The 14,950-nt window shown below is 44.3% G+C and overlaps 1 protein-coding gene across 3 annotated transcripts in view; it reads left to right on the top strand.

Annotated features, from left to right (window-relative positions):
• The window catches only part of HIPK1 (homeodomain interacting protein kinase 1), a 35,635-nt gene extending 20,951 nt beyond the window's left edge, over positions 1–14,684 (top strand). Inside the window, exons 9-16 of one of the 3 annotated variants that reach the window (XM_084611451.1) lie at positions 1,578–1,699; positions 3,547–3,681; positions 6,572–6,711; positions 7,062–7,244; positions 7,775–7,987; positions 8,324–8,562; positions 8,972–9,108; positions 10,041–14,684. In XM_084611451.1, coding sequence (XP_084467577.1) covers positions 1,578–1,699; positions 3,547–3,681; positions 6,572–6,711; positions 7,062–7,244; positions 7,775–7,987; positions 8,324–8,562; positions 8,972–9,108; positions 10,041–10,526 — 1,655 coding nt within the window. In that variant the 3' untranslated portion in view covers positions 10,527–14,684. Of the gene's footprint in view, positions 1–1,577; positions 1,700–3,546; positions 3,682–6,568; positions 6,712–7,061; positions 7,245–7,774; positions 7,988–8,323; positions 8,563–8,971; positions 9,109–10,040 lie in introns of all 3 variants that reach the window. The other 2 variants (XM_084611450.1, XM_084611452.1) reach the window with 2 other exon arrangements.
• Positions 14,685–14,950: the final 266 nt, after the last annotated feature.

Below are 14,950 nucleotides of genomic sequence, written 5' to 3'. Positions count from 1 at the left end.
ATGGACTCTTGGAATCTCAGTTCACAAGTGTTAATACAGTTGTGCAGCTTGGTGGCAAGAAGTAAAAGAATGCCAATTGCAAATAGATAAAGCTACACAGAGTAAAAAATGCAGCTGCTGATTGTGAAAGCTTCTCCGTTTGTATCTGGCTTGCGCTAATATGGTAGGTTATGAATGAAGCAAAAAATCTTGATAGAACAAGTGCAGGGCGCAATGGCTGCAGTATGCGGGTTGTACTTGTTTTTAGGTAGCATGGTAATGTTAGAAGTGTTTGACTGTGTTCCCCTCCAGATGTGATTTGAGGGGAGTGCATTTGGCTGGCTTGTATGCAAATGACAAGCTTGAATGGACCTAAGCTTTAACGAATTCTCCAGTGCTATCTTGAGAATTTTAGGGGCTTGCAGAGACCGTAATTGTTCATTAGCCAGGGCTTTATTGGTGGGTTGTGTCTGATAACTCCAGCTACATGCCTGCCATCTCTGAAAGGCCCATCTAGTGCCAAATGCTTCCGAAGGCTAGGAAGTCCACAGACAGTGAAGTCAAACCAAGGTCTTTTGAGGGAGAATGTAGGTGCCAAACTGATCTGAAACATTCCATTTAAGTACTACTTGTAAAGTTAAGCCTTGTTTAGACTGTCGAAAATGAGAGTTGTAATGGTGGAGGAGTACCAGTGGGGCTGAATTATAGGTCCCACTTTTGCAGGAGTAGATGAACCTTTCAAAGAGCAGACAGGGAACAAAACTCAGTGTGGACAAGGTATTTTCATTCACACAAGGATTTCAGTTACTGTAAAAAGGAAATAGAAGGGAAGGGCATCCTGACCCAGTGGCACCGGATCATTTCCCCATGTGCCCCAGAAAAGAATTTCTCTTCTCCTGGAGGGGGCAGCACCTTGCAGACACTAGTAGATGTATGGTTTGGCTTAGTTGTGACTGTAATTGTTTAGAAAGTGTTTCCGGTAGTGTTTCCTGTATGTTGGGAGTGATTTATAATTTTTTAATGGGTGGCTGGAGGGGGTGTGTTCCCAAGTACAGTACATAAAGACTTCAGAACTCCAGAAACTATTCTTGTTTGTCTGTTTCCATTTAAATATGGCCTTAAACTGGGTGGTGGTTGGATTCAAGTTCTGCCCTCGCCAGCAGAGTCTGAAAGTGTTCCTATCTCATGGCTGTTCAGTGACCTAAATTAAATAGGTAGCAATAGTCTCAGACCAGTTCTCACTGAACAGGTGTCCGTGTTGCAAAAATCAAGACAGAAAGTACAACACTGTTACCAGCACTAATTTCCAGCAATGCCTTACAGAAGGCGCAAGTGGCCATGTGTGGGTACGAATACCCTGATCTTGTCTTTCGCAGTGGGGAGCAGGTTGCTGCTGGACAAAGGGAACCCCACTCTCTAGCGTAAGGTGCACCATTTCTGTGCCCCTGTGGGAAGGGCTCCCCTTTCCCTGATGGCTGAGGCTGTAACCGTGACGGTGTCTTCTGTTCATCTTGATTTGGTTGGCAGGAATTAGTCTGAAAAAACATTTGAATAATAAAGAAATCGGCTTAATGATGGCTTCTTCCTTTTCCGAGCAGCCGGACTTCAGGCTACTGCAAAGCATTCTGGGTTCCCAGTACGGATGGAGAATGCCGTTCCGATTGTAGCACAAGCACCAACGGCACAGCCGCTGCAGATCCAGTCGGGAGTTCTCACACAGGTAAGAACGGGGTGACTGGAATTCCACCGAGTGCAAAGGGCAGTCCAGCTTTGTTCTCGCGTTGCAATGGGAGCCATGTCTTGTTGAGGGAGGGGGGATCGTCTTTGTCATTAACAGAAATCTCAGAATGAAACAGGAGTCGGGGACCTGGATCCCAGTGATATATAGGTTCATATCAAGCTCAAGTCTACCTGGTTCTACTGAGATATTGTAAGTCTGAACCTTATTTTTTACTTTGACACTTCACAATTCTCCTCTGCCAAGTGCCAGCCAGGACGAACTGTTATGGACTCCACTAAGTCCCTTTAGAATCTGATATTTGCATAAAAATATTGACGTGCCCTACGAATCTGCAGGCAGAGGACAATTACAAAACCAGGAGAGTAGTTTTGTATTTCTTTATGATCACTGACTGTGGGGTTTGGCCTTCCATAATGGGGTAAATATTTAGTGTCCTGAGACTTCCGTCTTTCTCTGGATGGGACTGCTGTTCAAAACATTCAGTTCTTGTCTGGACAGAGGTACCTTCCTACATAAGGCAGGTATCTGCTTAAAAGCCAGACAGCAAATTCCATAGGAAATGAATTGGTTTCTATGCATTATTTACCATGTGAAAAATGAGATCCCAGAAAACAAAAGTAAAGATTTGAATTATTGATGTTGTAGATTCCCATCTTTAATTCAATGAAATTACTTTTTTTTTTTTTTTAATAATTGCATCCTTGACATGCGTGGATGTGTTTCACTGATTGTATTTATTTCCAAATGTGTTATCAGAATTTGATTAACTTTGAAATGTATAGTCTGTCATTTTACAAAAACTTTAAACTCTTATTTGTCTTCTGCCATAAAAATAAAACTCTTTCTGTTTCCAACAAAGCAGTGTTTTATTTAAATAGACAATGGATACACAGTAGAAAGCACCTTTATCGTACAACATTTTTGAACACTGAAGAATCCATCATCTTTATGGATAATACTATAATTTTAGTTTGCCATAGTTTCACAGTTTCTGCTGACAGTTACATAGGGAAATAATGTGCATACTCTTAATTGTAACCTCCCAAGAAATCTGGGGGAAGTATATCACAGTGACTGGTCTAGTCTTACAGAAGCAGTTTTAGGAGATAAGTTGCAATTTATTTGTTCAATTCAAACAATTGAGGTAGCATTTGATGATGCATGCATTTGGCTTAATATAATTGCACAGGTCACAGTATTCAATGAACAGAATAATCTTAAAGGAAGTCATCATGAAGCAGACCATTCCTGCTTCTCTTCATGATAAAGTACCAAACTCCAGTTAAAAAAACACTTCAGATAAAACGATTTTATGGATTAGGTTTGTTTCTTGGCAATCTCGCCATGATTGATGTTAATTTTTAGTAATCTAAAGACCCTGGTGACTTTAAGATTATTAAAGTTCCTTAGTTCATCCTTTCCCAAGAATACTGAACATGAAATAGCCTGTGTATGATTATACATGATGTATTACATCAGTGGTGCAGCATATATCATTATGGCCCAATACAGTATATACAAGAGATGGCTTGGAATACACACATCTAGGATCCACCCAGAATAAGGTACTATAAAGTTTGAACCAGTTTTGTGAAGCTGGTTCCTGTGTCCCTCGCGTTCCCCTCAGGAACGTTTGCCAGTTGTTCACACTAGCCCACCTGGAGGATCAGAGAGAGTAGTGGTTTGAATACATACATTTGATTGCTGTGAGACATTGAAGAGCGTTGTTAGTACCAATAGGTTGAGAGCCTTTCTGGCCCCATTGCTGAACCCAGTTAACCTGTCTCAGGACGTGTGTTTCACTCACTGCCTAATCTGCGTTTCAGGGAAGCTGTACACCACTAATGGTAGCAACTCTTCATCCTCAAGTAGCCACCATCACGCCGCAGTATGCGGTGCCCTTTACTCTGAACTGCGCAGCCGGCCGGCCAGCGCTAGTAGAACAGACGGCTGCAGTACTGGTAATTGCCTCCCTTGATTGTGTTCACTAACGGAGTTTTTGTTTTAACTTAGACTTGCAGAGGGCATGGAAGCATGTGCCATCTTGTGGCTGTGTTCTTGCTACATCTTAATGTCTTTTTGTTTTCCTCCCCAACATTGCTGACGCACTGTCTGACTCTGATGTTTAGTGTGGCTCTAAAGAATCCAGATCCATTGACTGTTGCTCTTTACTAGTCTAGTATTATAAAGCTCTTCTCCTAAGCTCAGAAGAGCGATAATCCTATTTGTCTTTTGCTTACTGTCCTATCTTTACCTTTTAATTGTTGAAAAAAAGAAAAAGGCCTTTTAGGCTGACTCTGCTACAGGTACCTGGATGGCCAGAGTTTGAACCAGTTGGCAAGTTAGCTGCATTTTTTTGTTTTAAAGCTTCTTTGCATGTAGAACTGTTTCAGGTGCTTAAGCTCAGGTTAAAACCTCTAATAATAGCAAGTGCTTTTTAATTTATTGCTTTAGCAATCAAGAAACCTTAACCTTCATTGAATATTGACAATAATTCTCTGACTTTTCATTATCTATAACCAATCACTGGTAGCTTGCATCATCCAAAGAAAGATGTTGCTTCCCACAGATGCTTTTTGTTCTTACTACATTTTGTGGTTGAAATTAAAGGTGAGCTCTATATTTTTAGATGGCAGCAGTTTCTCAGGCTAGTTCTGATTAAGCTAAATGCCCAACTGACAGGGGCTGTGAGAGGGGGTGCACCTGGTTTTAAAATCTGTGCTTTCAAAATTGTTGCCCTCTGAATTTGTCTGGTATCTGCATCAGAATTGACCCTGCAGATGCCACATGCCAGTCATTTTAAAACCCCAGAATCAGATCAGTGAAGCATATGGAAACATTACAATGCACTTTAAGTCCTTCTGTCTTCACATGTCTTTCAAAGCGCACTCCATTTCTTACATAAACCATTTTGTCTTTTTGTGGCAATAAGTTATTAGCATTTTTTTCACCCAAGCTGGAGACTCGTTTTGGGGTGGCTTTTGCTCAAGCCGGAGCTCTGGCCTTACTGTGACTAGTGACTTAAGCTTGGCCATTCGAATGTCTGCTACTAGCCACAACATTAAATGCTCCCCTTTTTTGAGGATGAAAAGGCAGGCAAGTGGGTTCTGGTGGATCTCAGTGGTTTGTTCAGAAAGGACCCAAAGGATTGTCTCTCTTCCACCTCTTCTCCAGTTCTGCTTGCTGAAGGGTTGCCATTGAAAATGGCAGGGGTGGATGTAGCAGAGCATGGGCACCATTAAGTGACTGGTGACACTTTCAAAGTGCATTTGGGTTTCTGAGCTAACAGGCCAATTAGATCTGCTCTTCTATGTGTGTGCAGTGGACTTGGGCACTTCACTCCCCTGACCTCAGGAGGAGACCAGAGCCATCTGTCTTCAAACTAATAGCCTGGATTCTAAATTTTCTCCAGAGAATTTGATATTTCCATTTGGTTTCCCGGAGCCTTTAGCCCAAATTGCTCACCTTTAGTGCTTCCGACACTTTTCTCTCTTTGCTTCTTAACTTACGTTTGCAATAGCCATTTGCTAAGCTTTGCCTATTTTTGTCCTTCCTCTGTCAAAACAGTTCGTCGCTTGGAAGGCCTGATTTCTGCCTCCCCTTGGGAAGTTAGATTTCGCTCTATATTAAACTCTCTGCTTTGTCTTGTGCAGGTGTTGGCTTTTGGAAAGACGCATGGCGTGACTTTTAACATATTTCTCTTTTTTTTTATTATTCTGCTTATGTTGGCAGAGGTGTTGGCAGTTATCTGCTTGAAGGCTTCTTGTTGGAACCAGTATTTGTAATAAGTGGATCTGTTACTTGCAGAAATATTTTGTTTAAAACAGCATGTGTTTGTGGTTTTGCAGTTTAAACGGCAAGAAATAGAACCATGTGCGCTCTACATCATAGAGCTACTGTACTGCAGAAGCATGTTACCAATCTATCCAGTATCCCCATGAGCTGAAAGTGGGTAGAGTTTGAGCATCTCACCTGTGACAAACACAGCAAGAGATGCTTTTTTTTTTTCCTTTTTTAATATCTTGACTGTTTTATTTCCTTCAGCAACTCAATCCAAGTGGTAGAAAGTCCATATTTGTAACTAGATTTTTATTTCTGGGTCATGTGAGCAAGATGAACTCATTTGCAAAAAGCCAGTGTTGGACTCCACTTATCTAGGCTACTGAAACCTGCATTTTGCTCCATTTCCTCAATCAGTTTGAATCTTTTTGTAAACTATGAAAACGTATTGAAAATGCAGCCCAGACACTTGAGTAACAGTGCTTGAATCAGGGATTTGGCATTTCTGCCATTACCCCACTCCCTCTCTCCACTGCTGGAGAAGAGATTGCGGAGGAGCAGAGAGGTTTCTGCTGCCTTTGCTTCTCCTCAGTTTGAGCACTATAAACAAGGTGTTCTGTGAAACAGCTGCTGAATGGGCTAAATGGCTCCCAAATTGAACTACTTCATTGAAGAGTCTTTCATTTTATTGTCCTCAGAACCATCCCAGATGCACTTGTTCTCTAGTAATGGTCTCTTAGGTGGTCAGCAGAAATGGCCCCTAGTATCCCAGTGGATGTAGTCTACTCGCTTTCTGGCATTCTTTCTGCAGTACAGTCTAAACACTATCCTCTTCCCCAGGTGACGGTTTGTGATAGAAAAGGTGGACAAACTGGCTGAGGAAGTTTGTTTCTCTGGTTTTCTTGTTCTCTTCCTGTAGTGAGGCCATGGGAGGAAGTGCAACTGTATACCTTTATCTCTGCAAGTTAACAGTCTGCACAGCTGATTCTGTTGTTTGGAAGAGTTTTTGTCCCAATTCTTGGAAGCTGAAGCTTAGCCGAGTCCCTCTTTCTGTTTGTTGTTTTGCAGCAGGCCTGGCCTGGAGGGACCCAACAGATCCTGCTACCTTCCACCTGGCAGCAACTTCCAGGGGTTGCACTGCACAATTCTGTTCAGCCCACAGCTGTGATTCCAGAGACCATTGGAAGCAACCAGCAGTTAGCTGACTGGAGGTAAGGGTCTGTGTTAACGCAGAGGTGCTTCTGAGCCCAGTGACACGATGGCATAATTTGTAGCAGGGAAGTGTTTCCGGCATTAACAGCTTCCATGTCACCTATGCCAGTGCCACCATTGTCAGGACTAGGGCTAGTACCATTGAAATGTGCAGCCTACATCTGAAACGTCACAGTGCTTGAACCAGTGTGTTAGAGAGCCGCTTCCGGCTTGACGATCCAGTGGGAATGTGAGCCAGTGCAAACCCACAGAGCTGCGTGAGGGCGCCGCTCCCCACATTCCTGCCCTGCACTGTGCATGCCTGTGGTGCCTGCAGCCCAGTCAGCATTTGGGTCTCTCTCCCCCTTAGGAACGCACATTCCCATGGAAACCAGTACAGCACCATCATGCAGCAGCCCTCCTTACTGACCAACCACGTGGCTCTAGCTACTGCACAGCCTCTGAACGTTGGAGTTGCTCACGTTGTTAGGCAGCAGCAGAGCAGCGGCCTCGCAGCAAAGAAGAACAAACAGCCAGCACAGAGCACAGCAAAGTAAGGAGTCCTCCCTGCTGACCCTTCGACACACTGGGGGGAGATGCGCAGATCCCAGGGTGCTAGCATCTTGCTCACATAGGGGCCCTGTCTGTAACTGTTTTTAGTGAGCTGCCAGCTAAGGGCTGAATGCTGAACTCCTTCCTCAGGCAATCTTCACTGCAATGGGAGAGCAGGGACTGTCTCCGGGTGTGTGCATTGCCAGCAGAATGGGGCCCTGCCCTTGTCAGGGCCTCGAGGTATTACGTAGTACGCAGTCTGGGCTTTGAACAATGGAGGACCAGAGGAGATCCTCCTGCACTGAGGGGAATTCCACCCATTTAACCCTGCGTCACTGTGCGGTGGGACTTTTCCTGGCTCTCTCCTGACCTGATGGGTGTTGAGTTCTATCAGGATGTCCGCTCTGGGGCTTTTCTTTTCCTGCTGGCCCCAGGCCATGATGAGCTCTGGCACAGTCTGTCTGTCTCTGGGTGGGCAGCGTGGTTTGGCCACTGAACAGTCTCCTTGTCTTGCCCTGTTGCTTCCTGCAGGCCCACCGCTGCACTGGAGGCCATGCCTTCCCAAGTCTACTCGTTGATCGGGAGCAGCCCCCTTCGTGCGGCCTCCTCCTCCAATGCTCTCATTCCAGTGCAGGAGCAGCACCAGCCCATCGTAATCCCAGACACGCCTAGCCCACCCGTCAGCGTCATCACCATCCGCAGCGATACCGACGAAGAGGAGGACAGCAAATACAAGCCTGCAAGGTAGAGAGTCTGGCTTTAGAGCTAATAGCATTTCGCCCTGCGCACTCCCACGTCCAGCCTTGCCCCCAAGAGGATGCTGATGGGAGGAGAAGAGTAGAAAAGGCTAGAAAAGAAACACTCATGCAGAGAGGTTTGTCAGGCTGGGCTAAGAAATCTGTGCGGAGAAATCTCTGATGTGAGGCACGGAACATCCCATCAAGCTGCTGTGCAATTTGGCTTTTCCACTAACTTGAATTACCATAAAGCTCTGGATAAGGGGAGAGTGCCATGGTAGGGCTGAGGGTGCTTCCTGTGGGCACTCCAGGGTAAATGAGTATGGTGTGTTTTCTCCCCTAGCTTGGGCATGAAGCAGAGATCCAATGTCATCAGCTACGTTACTGTGAATGACTCCCCAGACTCAGACTCCTCCCTCAATAGCCCCTACACCAGCGATCCGCTCTCTGCTGTCCGGAGTGCTGGAGGAGCGCTGGAGCTGCCTGCCAGGGGAGCGGCCGACAGCTCCAGCTCCCGCACCATCATCGTCCCACCTCTGAAGACACAACTGGCCGACTGCATTGTCACCACGCAAGCCTCAGGTAGGTGCCCACTCTGACAAAGACAGGACCTTCCAGCCCAGTCCTTGTACCTATCCTTGGTTCTGACAGCACTGTCTCCTTTGTCAGAATAGCCAGGACTAGGTGTGGGCAGCTAGTGTTCTGTGCTGGCTTGTAGCTGCTGCCCTCAGATTCTAGAAATCTGGGTCTGTATTAAGTTTCACTGAGTATAAAAGGATTTCCATTGGGTTATTGGTGGCAGCAGCCGATTGCAGCATGTTACTCAGATCTCTGGGAAATGCTGGCATGTTATTGATTCATCCAAGTATGACACTGTAACTAGAGAAATGACCCTGCGAGGGAAGGACCCCCTCATTGCTGATGGTACACAAGCTGGTGAGGTCCTGGAATGAGCTGGAGAAGAATGGACTAACCTGCTCATATTTTTCAGGCATTCTGAGTAGCGTCAGCAAGACCAAACCAGTGGCATCGGTGAGTGGGCAGTCATCGGGATGCTGTATAACACCAACCGGCTACCGGCCACCTCGCATGGTGACTGGTGGTGTGCAGCCACTCAACCTTAGCCAGGTAAGCAAGGATGTGGCTCTTGCTTTGTCTTCTACTGGCTTCGGAATGTCCCTGAGGCTTGTTAATACCAAATGGGACATTGTCATACTGGACCCTGTGTTATGGGGAGGGGAAGAGGGCTGGTTACCAGTGTCAGAAGGGCCATAGCTGCTTCCTCATTGTTGGCATTAAGTAGCTGGTTCTGGTTCAGTCCTTGACGGTTGAATATGGCATAAAACCTGTGCTCTCTCCTGTGTCAGGGAAGGGGGCCAAGCAGTGCACAGATCCTACCCTTGCCATGCTGGGGGTACTAGGGCCAGTACGAGGGGGTACTAAGGCTTAGCCTCTGGAGGGAGGACTCCTCTGTGCCTCCCACCCCACCCCCCACAGATCTCATCAGGTGCCAGCCCAGAGATGGCCCTGATGAGCTATATGCACATTCCCTTCTGGGCCTGAGCCTGGCCTTGCTTCAGCTGGTGCCCCTAGCTCTCGTGTTTGATTTAAGCTCAGATCTTCTGAACACAACAGAGCAGTGCCAGGCACCTCCAGCCAGGCTTCTCTGGCCCCATGTACACATAGCCTCCACTCTGCCTTCGTCAGCTGCACCGAAGGTGACTGCTGTGCAACCAGCCCTGCCTGCTGGATCCAGAACTCGAGCAGCCTCCCTGCGTCTGCCCAGGCACGGCCAGATGGGAGCCTTGGCCATGGCACCGGAAGGGCTGCGGTTCCACCTCTGCCCCCGGTAACTGTCCCACTTATCTCTGTAATCAGTGAGAACTGCCCTTCCTCAGGCTGCCAGTCTCCTGGCACCTGCAGCAGAGCGTTATGAGCCCTGCTTCATGAGTGCTTGAACGGCCCCAGTGCAGGGCCCGCCAATAGCTGGCTTTCCTCCCCCCACAGCAGGCGTCACATAGGGGGTGCCCACTCACTTCACTGATTTTTCTCCTTTGCAGAACCAGCCGACACCAGTGTTGGCCTCGCAGGAGAGAAGTGGAAATCCAGCTCCACGCAGGCAGCAAGCATATGTGGCTCCCCTCCCATCAGCTATTTCTCAGGCTCCCTACACATTCCAGCATGGCAGCCCAGCTCATCCCCACCTGGCAGCAGCTACAGCGAGCACACATCTTCCCAGCCAGCCCCACATGTACACCTATGCTCCGAGCACCGCTACAACACTGGGCTCCACAAATTCTCTCGCTCATCTCTTCTCCCCTCAGGGCTCTTCCAGGCACACCACCTATGCTGCCCACCCTAGCACACTTGTCCACCAGGTACCAGTGAGTGTTGGGCCCAGCTTGCTGACTTCTGCCAATGTCCCACCTGCCCAGTACCAACATCAGTTTGCTACTCAGTCCTATATTGGTGCTTCCCGAGGATCTGCTATTTATGCTGGATACCCGCTGAGCCCAACGAAGATCAACCAGTACTCATACTTGTAGTTCGGGGGCTGCCCTTGATGGGTAGGGTTTGCAGTAATTGCAGCCCACTTTGGGGAGAGCTGGGTTCTGCTACAGGCCTGGAGAGTCAAAGGAGGTTTTCAGGTGTTGACTCTACTCTCGTAGTCTCCTCTAAGTCTGGATGTACCATGTTTGACAATGTCTCTGCTTGGGGAATTCAGTCGCTAACTGGGCAGCATCTGTTGGTACCAGTACAAGCGTCATTGATTAAGATTTTAAACTTTTACTTAATTTTTATAGATGCTTTTAAAAAGGTCACAGTCCAATTTATTTAAAGCTATTCTGATGTTATGGTAATTGGAGGAGAAAAGACAAATGACAAAGACTTTAAAGACAAATGCTGATTTTTTTAACTCATAATTTAAACAGATTAGCAGATTATATTTTAGCAGCTTGCACAAATCCGAATTGCCACTAAAAATATAATGCACATTTATTTCAGTAAGTTGCTAGAGCAGATTTCAAACTTCAACTTAATATTTTAAAGTTTGTTCTATAATTCATTTTCTCACTAGTAGATTACTGTTTCTGCAAAAGCAATTACATCTCTATTTGTCACTGTCAACATTTTTTGTTTACTTTCCTGCTTTGTTTAAGGGTATGATAGAGGAAGCTATCTTGTACTAGCAACCTAATATTCAAAAATCCATTTAAACCATGAAATCTTCATTTTATTGTCTTGTAAAGTCTGAATAGCCATAATGCAGCTGGATTTTTATCATTGCAGAAGCTATTAAATTAAGTTTTTCAGTTATATGCAAAATCTCCCTGTATAACAAAATGACTGCTTTGCCAAAATGCTGTATTCTTCCGCTGAAAATTGATAGTGCTGCGTTGCTCTTTTGAGTTTGGTTTCTTTGGAGTATTAGACACTGGCCCTACAATGGAGCTGGATTCCTTTCACAGCAGCACAGGGCTTTTCTTTATTTTATTTTCTTTATCTTTTTCCTTGCATGATTTATTTAGGAGGGAGCTGAACAATCTGAAATACAGTGAAATAATGACATGTACAGCTTTTTATACTCCGGTGAGCCTCTCCTCCTGGGTATGCTAGCGACCAGCTTTAAAGCGCTCTTATTAAGACTTGCATACAGTAAGTGCATGTAGGAATTGGGGGTGGGGGGAGGGAATCCAGATTTTAAAATTTATTACTGAATTTAAAACTATTTTAGAAGTTTTGTAATGGTGGTGTTTTAATATTTTACATAAAATGAAATATGTACATATTGATTAGAGGGGAAAAAATATAACAAGCAAAACTTCCTGCTAACCCCAAATGTTCTGTCTTTGTAATCAAAATGTGTAGTGATTATACTTGAACTCTGTACTTAGTGTTTGTCTAAATCTTAAACGTTCCTGGGGATGAAATTGATGTATCCTTTGTATTTAAACCAAAATGATACGTCAGAATGTATGTGAATTAATGCAATCATTAGAGCTCATCACTGTAGCACTGAGAGAGAGAAAGTAGAACCTCATGAGAGAAAAGGATACCTTCTGATTTGTTTTGCACAGGTATGTGTGATGAAGAGTTGTTTGATGTGTCCCCTTATTGTAGTGCCTTAAATGATGTAGTGTGAATAGAGTTTACAGTGAGCTTGCCTTATGAGGGACCAGCAAGCCCCCATCGAATTGAAGCAATTCACTAAGCTTATCATAGCAAGAATAGCAGGATGTTGCATAGATGCATTGTTCTCAGTTTTAATGCTAACATAAAAGGCTACATTTTTGTTTGGAGTGAAGCGATGTTTCCTTAAGCTTTCCTTGAAATGGCACATATACTGTTAGATGTCTGTCGGTGCATTTCGAATAGGGTAGTGCTGGGAATGCATTGGAATATTTAGTCTGATATTGCAGAAGTGATGAAGTATGTTTAATCCCTTTATTAGATTAGAGTGTGATGTTACCTTCCCCTGTGTTACTAGCAGACGTTTCTTGTAAGATATTGCTAGCTTGGTGACAGAATATTTATACCAAAGAGAGCCTGCTGTAAAGCACATAACATAATACCATTAAAAAAAATTATATTTCACCTGCTAATGTGGAACTGTTGGGAAGGTTTATTAACTATAGCACTAGTGTTATGAGGAATACTCCATTTGGGTAACCCACGTGGTTTTGAAACTACACTTTGTTTCCTTGGGCCTGTCGAACTAGGAATTATTGCGTGACTTTCGGTACCGAGATAAGCATCTTGGCCCAGTGGATAACGAACTGGCTTGAGTAGTGGTTTACTGCAGCAATAAGAGGTTTTTGCAGCCTTGACCCCAGTTCTGTCCAAGTTGAAAATAGTCTAGTTCTACGACTAGTGCATGACATGACAGTGTCCAGAGGGGCAGAAATTCAGTTCTGAAGTTCCACATTACTGGGATAGGAAGGTCTAGGCTGGTCTGAAATTGATCAGCTGTAAGAGGTTTGGTGTCGCTTTCATAGTAAGGACTTTGGAACTGGATGGGAGCAATTAGCAACATCACTAACCAGAAGTGATCACCTAGTGTACTTTCCATCACAGCACTCCTCAAAATGTGGGGATAACTGAGCAATCCCTACACTTCCCATCACTGGTGGTGCCGATGCTCTGTGTTGCTGTAACATTGTCCAACTGTTTCTCACTTAGTGCCAATCACTTCCTTATTTTGTCCACATTGTGGCTTGTGTTTAGTACTTCCCCTCGAGACAGATACCTCTTGGATACAGAGTTGTGCCTTTCCTTCACAAGGCAAACAAACTCCACCATCCGCATTACATGAAAACTTTTCACCCAATTTCAGAGAGTAAAGTGTTTCCTGGCAAGTTCTTAAGAAGAGAACAATAACCAAGGCCTCTAACAAAATGAACTAATCAACTGGGGAAAAGCCTTTGTTTAAAAAGAAACTAAACAAACCAGCACCTCTTACATAGTTTAAACAAAAAAAAAACCTGCCAAATTTATCTACTAAGAACATTCTCATCTCCTCCACTGATTCAGACATCCCTCAGCACTGGAAAAAGGAGGATCAGATGGGACCTGCATAAACGAGATGTCACATACGAACAGCTAGGGTACATCCAACTTAAATTGTGATACGCACCATTTAAAACCCCCACAGGGCAAGATTCTGATCTCATCGCTGGATTTACAGTGGTGTAACATCAAAATGTGGCCCACAGTGTGTGTTGCCCCATCAAGTGTACACTAAAGAGTCAATTCTGAGGAGGTGCAGCCTTTATCCCAGTGCATTCCAGCCCATGCGGCCCCAGTGAAGCATTAACAACTGTCACCGCTGGTTTGCATAGTGTGTAACCAGACATGCTATTTATGAACATACATTTGTCCTTTCCTTAAACTATGAGCAATTAGCTGGAATTTGGGATTCACCTTTTGAATTCTAGATAACTCCTCCCAACTAGATTCATTCTTGTGATTCATAAGCTGTGTTTAATGTGAGTTGTTCCTTTTCTCTGACTTGCATTCACAGCTGTGATTCCCTACTGCAGAAGTAACTTCAGAGCTTTTCTGCTTAGCACCTAGTTGACTGATGCAGTAATTTACCTCTGATTCAGCAATTTTTTTTTTTTAAAAAGTATGTGGAACTAAATTGCTTCTAAATGACAGGATTGGCACAGCCCTGCTTTCTCTTTTATTTAAACTTATGAATGGTGCCGCATGTCTACATGGTTGTTTGTTCGTTGCTAAACTTTATTATAATGTGTGATTTCAGATTCAGCTTGAAATATATCTATCTCACTACATGTAGCAGTACATTATATGTAATGTTAGTATTTCTGCTTGAATCCTTGATATTGCAATGGAATTCCTACTTTATTAAATGTATTTGATATGCTAGTTACTGTGTGAAATTTAACTTTCTTTTATGGTTGTGCTCTTCCTTTTTAAAGCCGCTAGATACAGGTAGTTTCTGACATTTACTGATCTATGTTTGTATTGCCGATGTACTTAGGGGGTATGTAAAAATCATTTTAACAAAAGAAATATAGATATTTAAAAATTTAATACTAACTATATGGGAAAAGGGTCCATTGTGAAAACACAGTTTATCTTTGGATTCAGTGTTTGTCTTTGGTTTTACAAAGTAGCTTGTATTTTAAGTATTTTCTACATAATATGGTAAAAAATGTAGAACAATTGCAATGCATCAATAAAAGGGTTAATTTTCTGTTCTCTATTCACTTGGCCGTTTCTGAGACTATCTAGGATAAATGCAGAGCCCTGCCCCTTTTCAGACAGCTGTAGCTGCCAGCTGCACCCTCTATCTGACCAAGCAAGGCTCATTGCTCAGTTCTGTGTTCTACATGTCCAGCAGTGAGCAGCAAAACACCCTCGCTAGTAAGCACAGCTGGGGCCTCTCCCAAACTGCTTACAGGATTAGATGTTAAAAAACGAGCTCTTGCTAGCTCAGAGCTGA

This window comes from Lepidochelys olivacea (genome assembly GCF_965140295.1).
Source record: "Lepidochelys olivacea isolate rLepOli2 genome assembly, chromosome: 21".
Taxonomy (NCBI): domain Eukaryota; kingdom Metazoa; phylum Chordata; order Testudines; family Cheloniidae; genus Lepidochelys; species Lepidochelys olivacea.
This window is presented reverse-complemented; position numbering and strand designations above follow the sequence as displayed.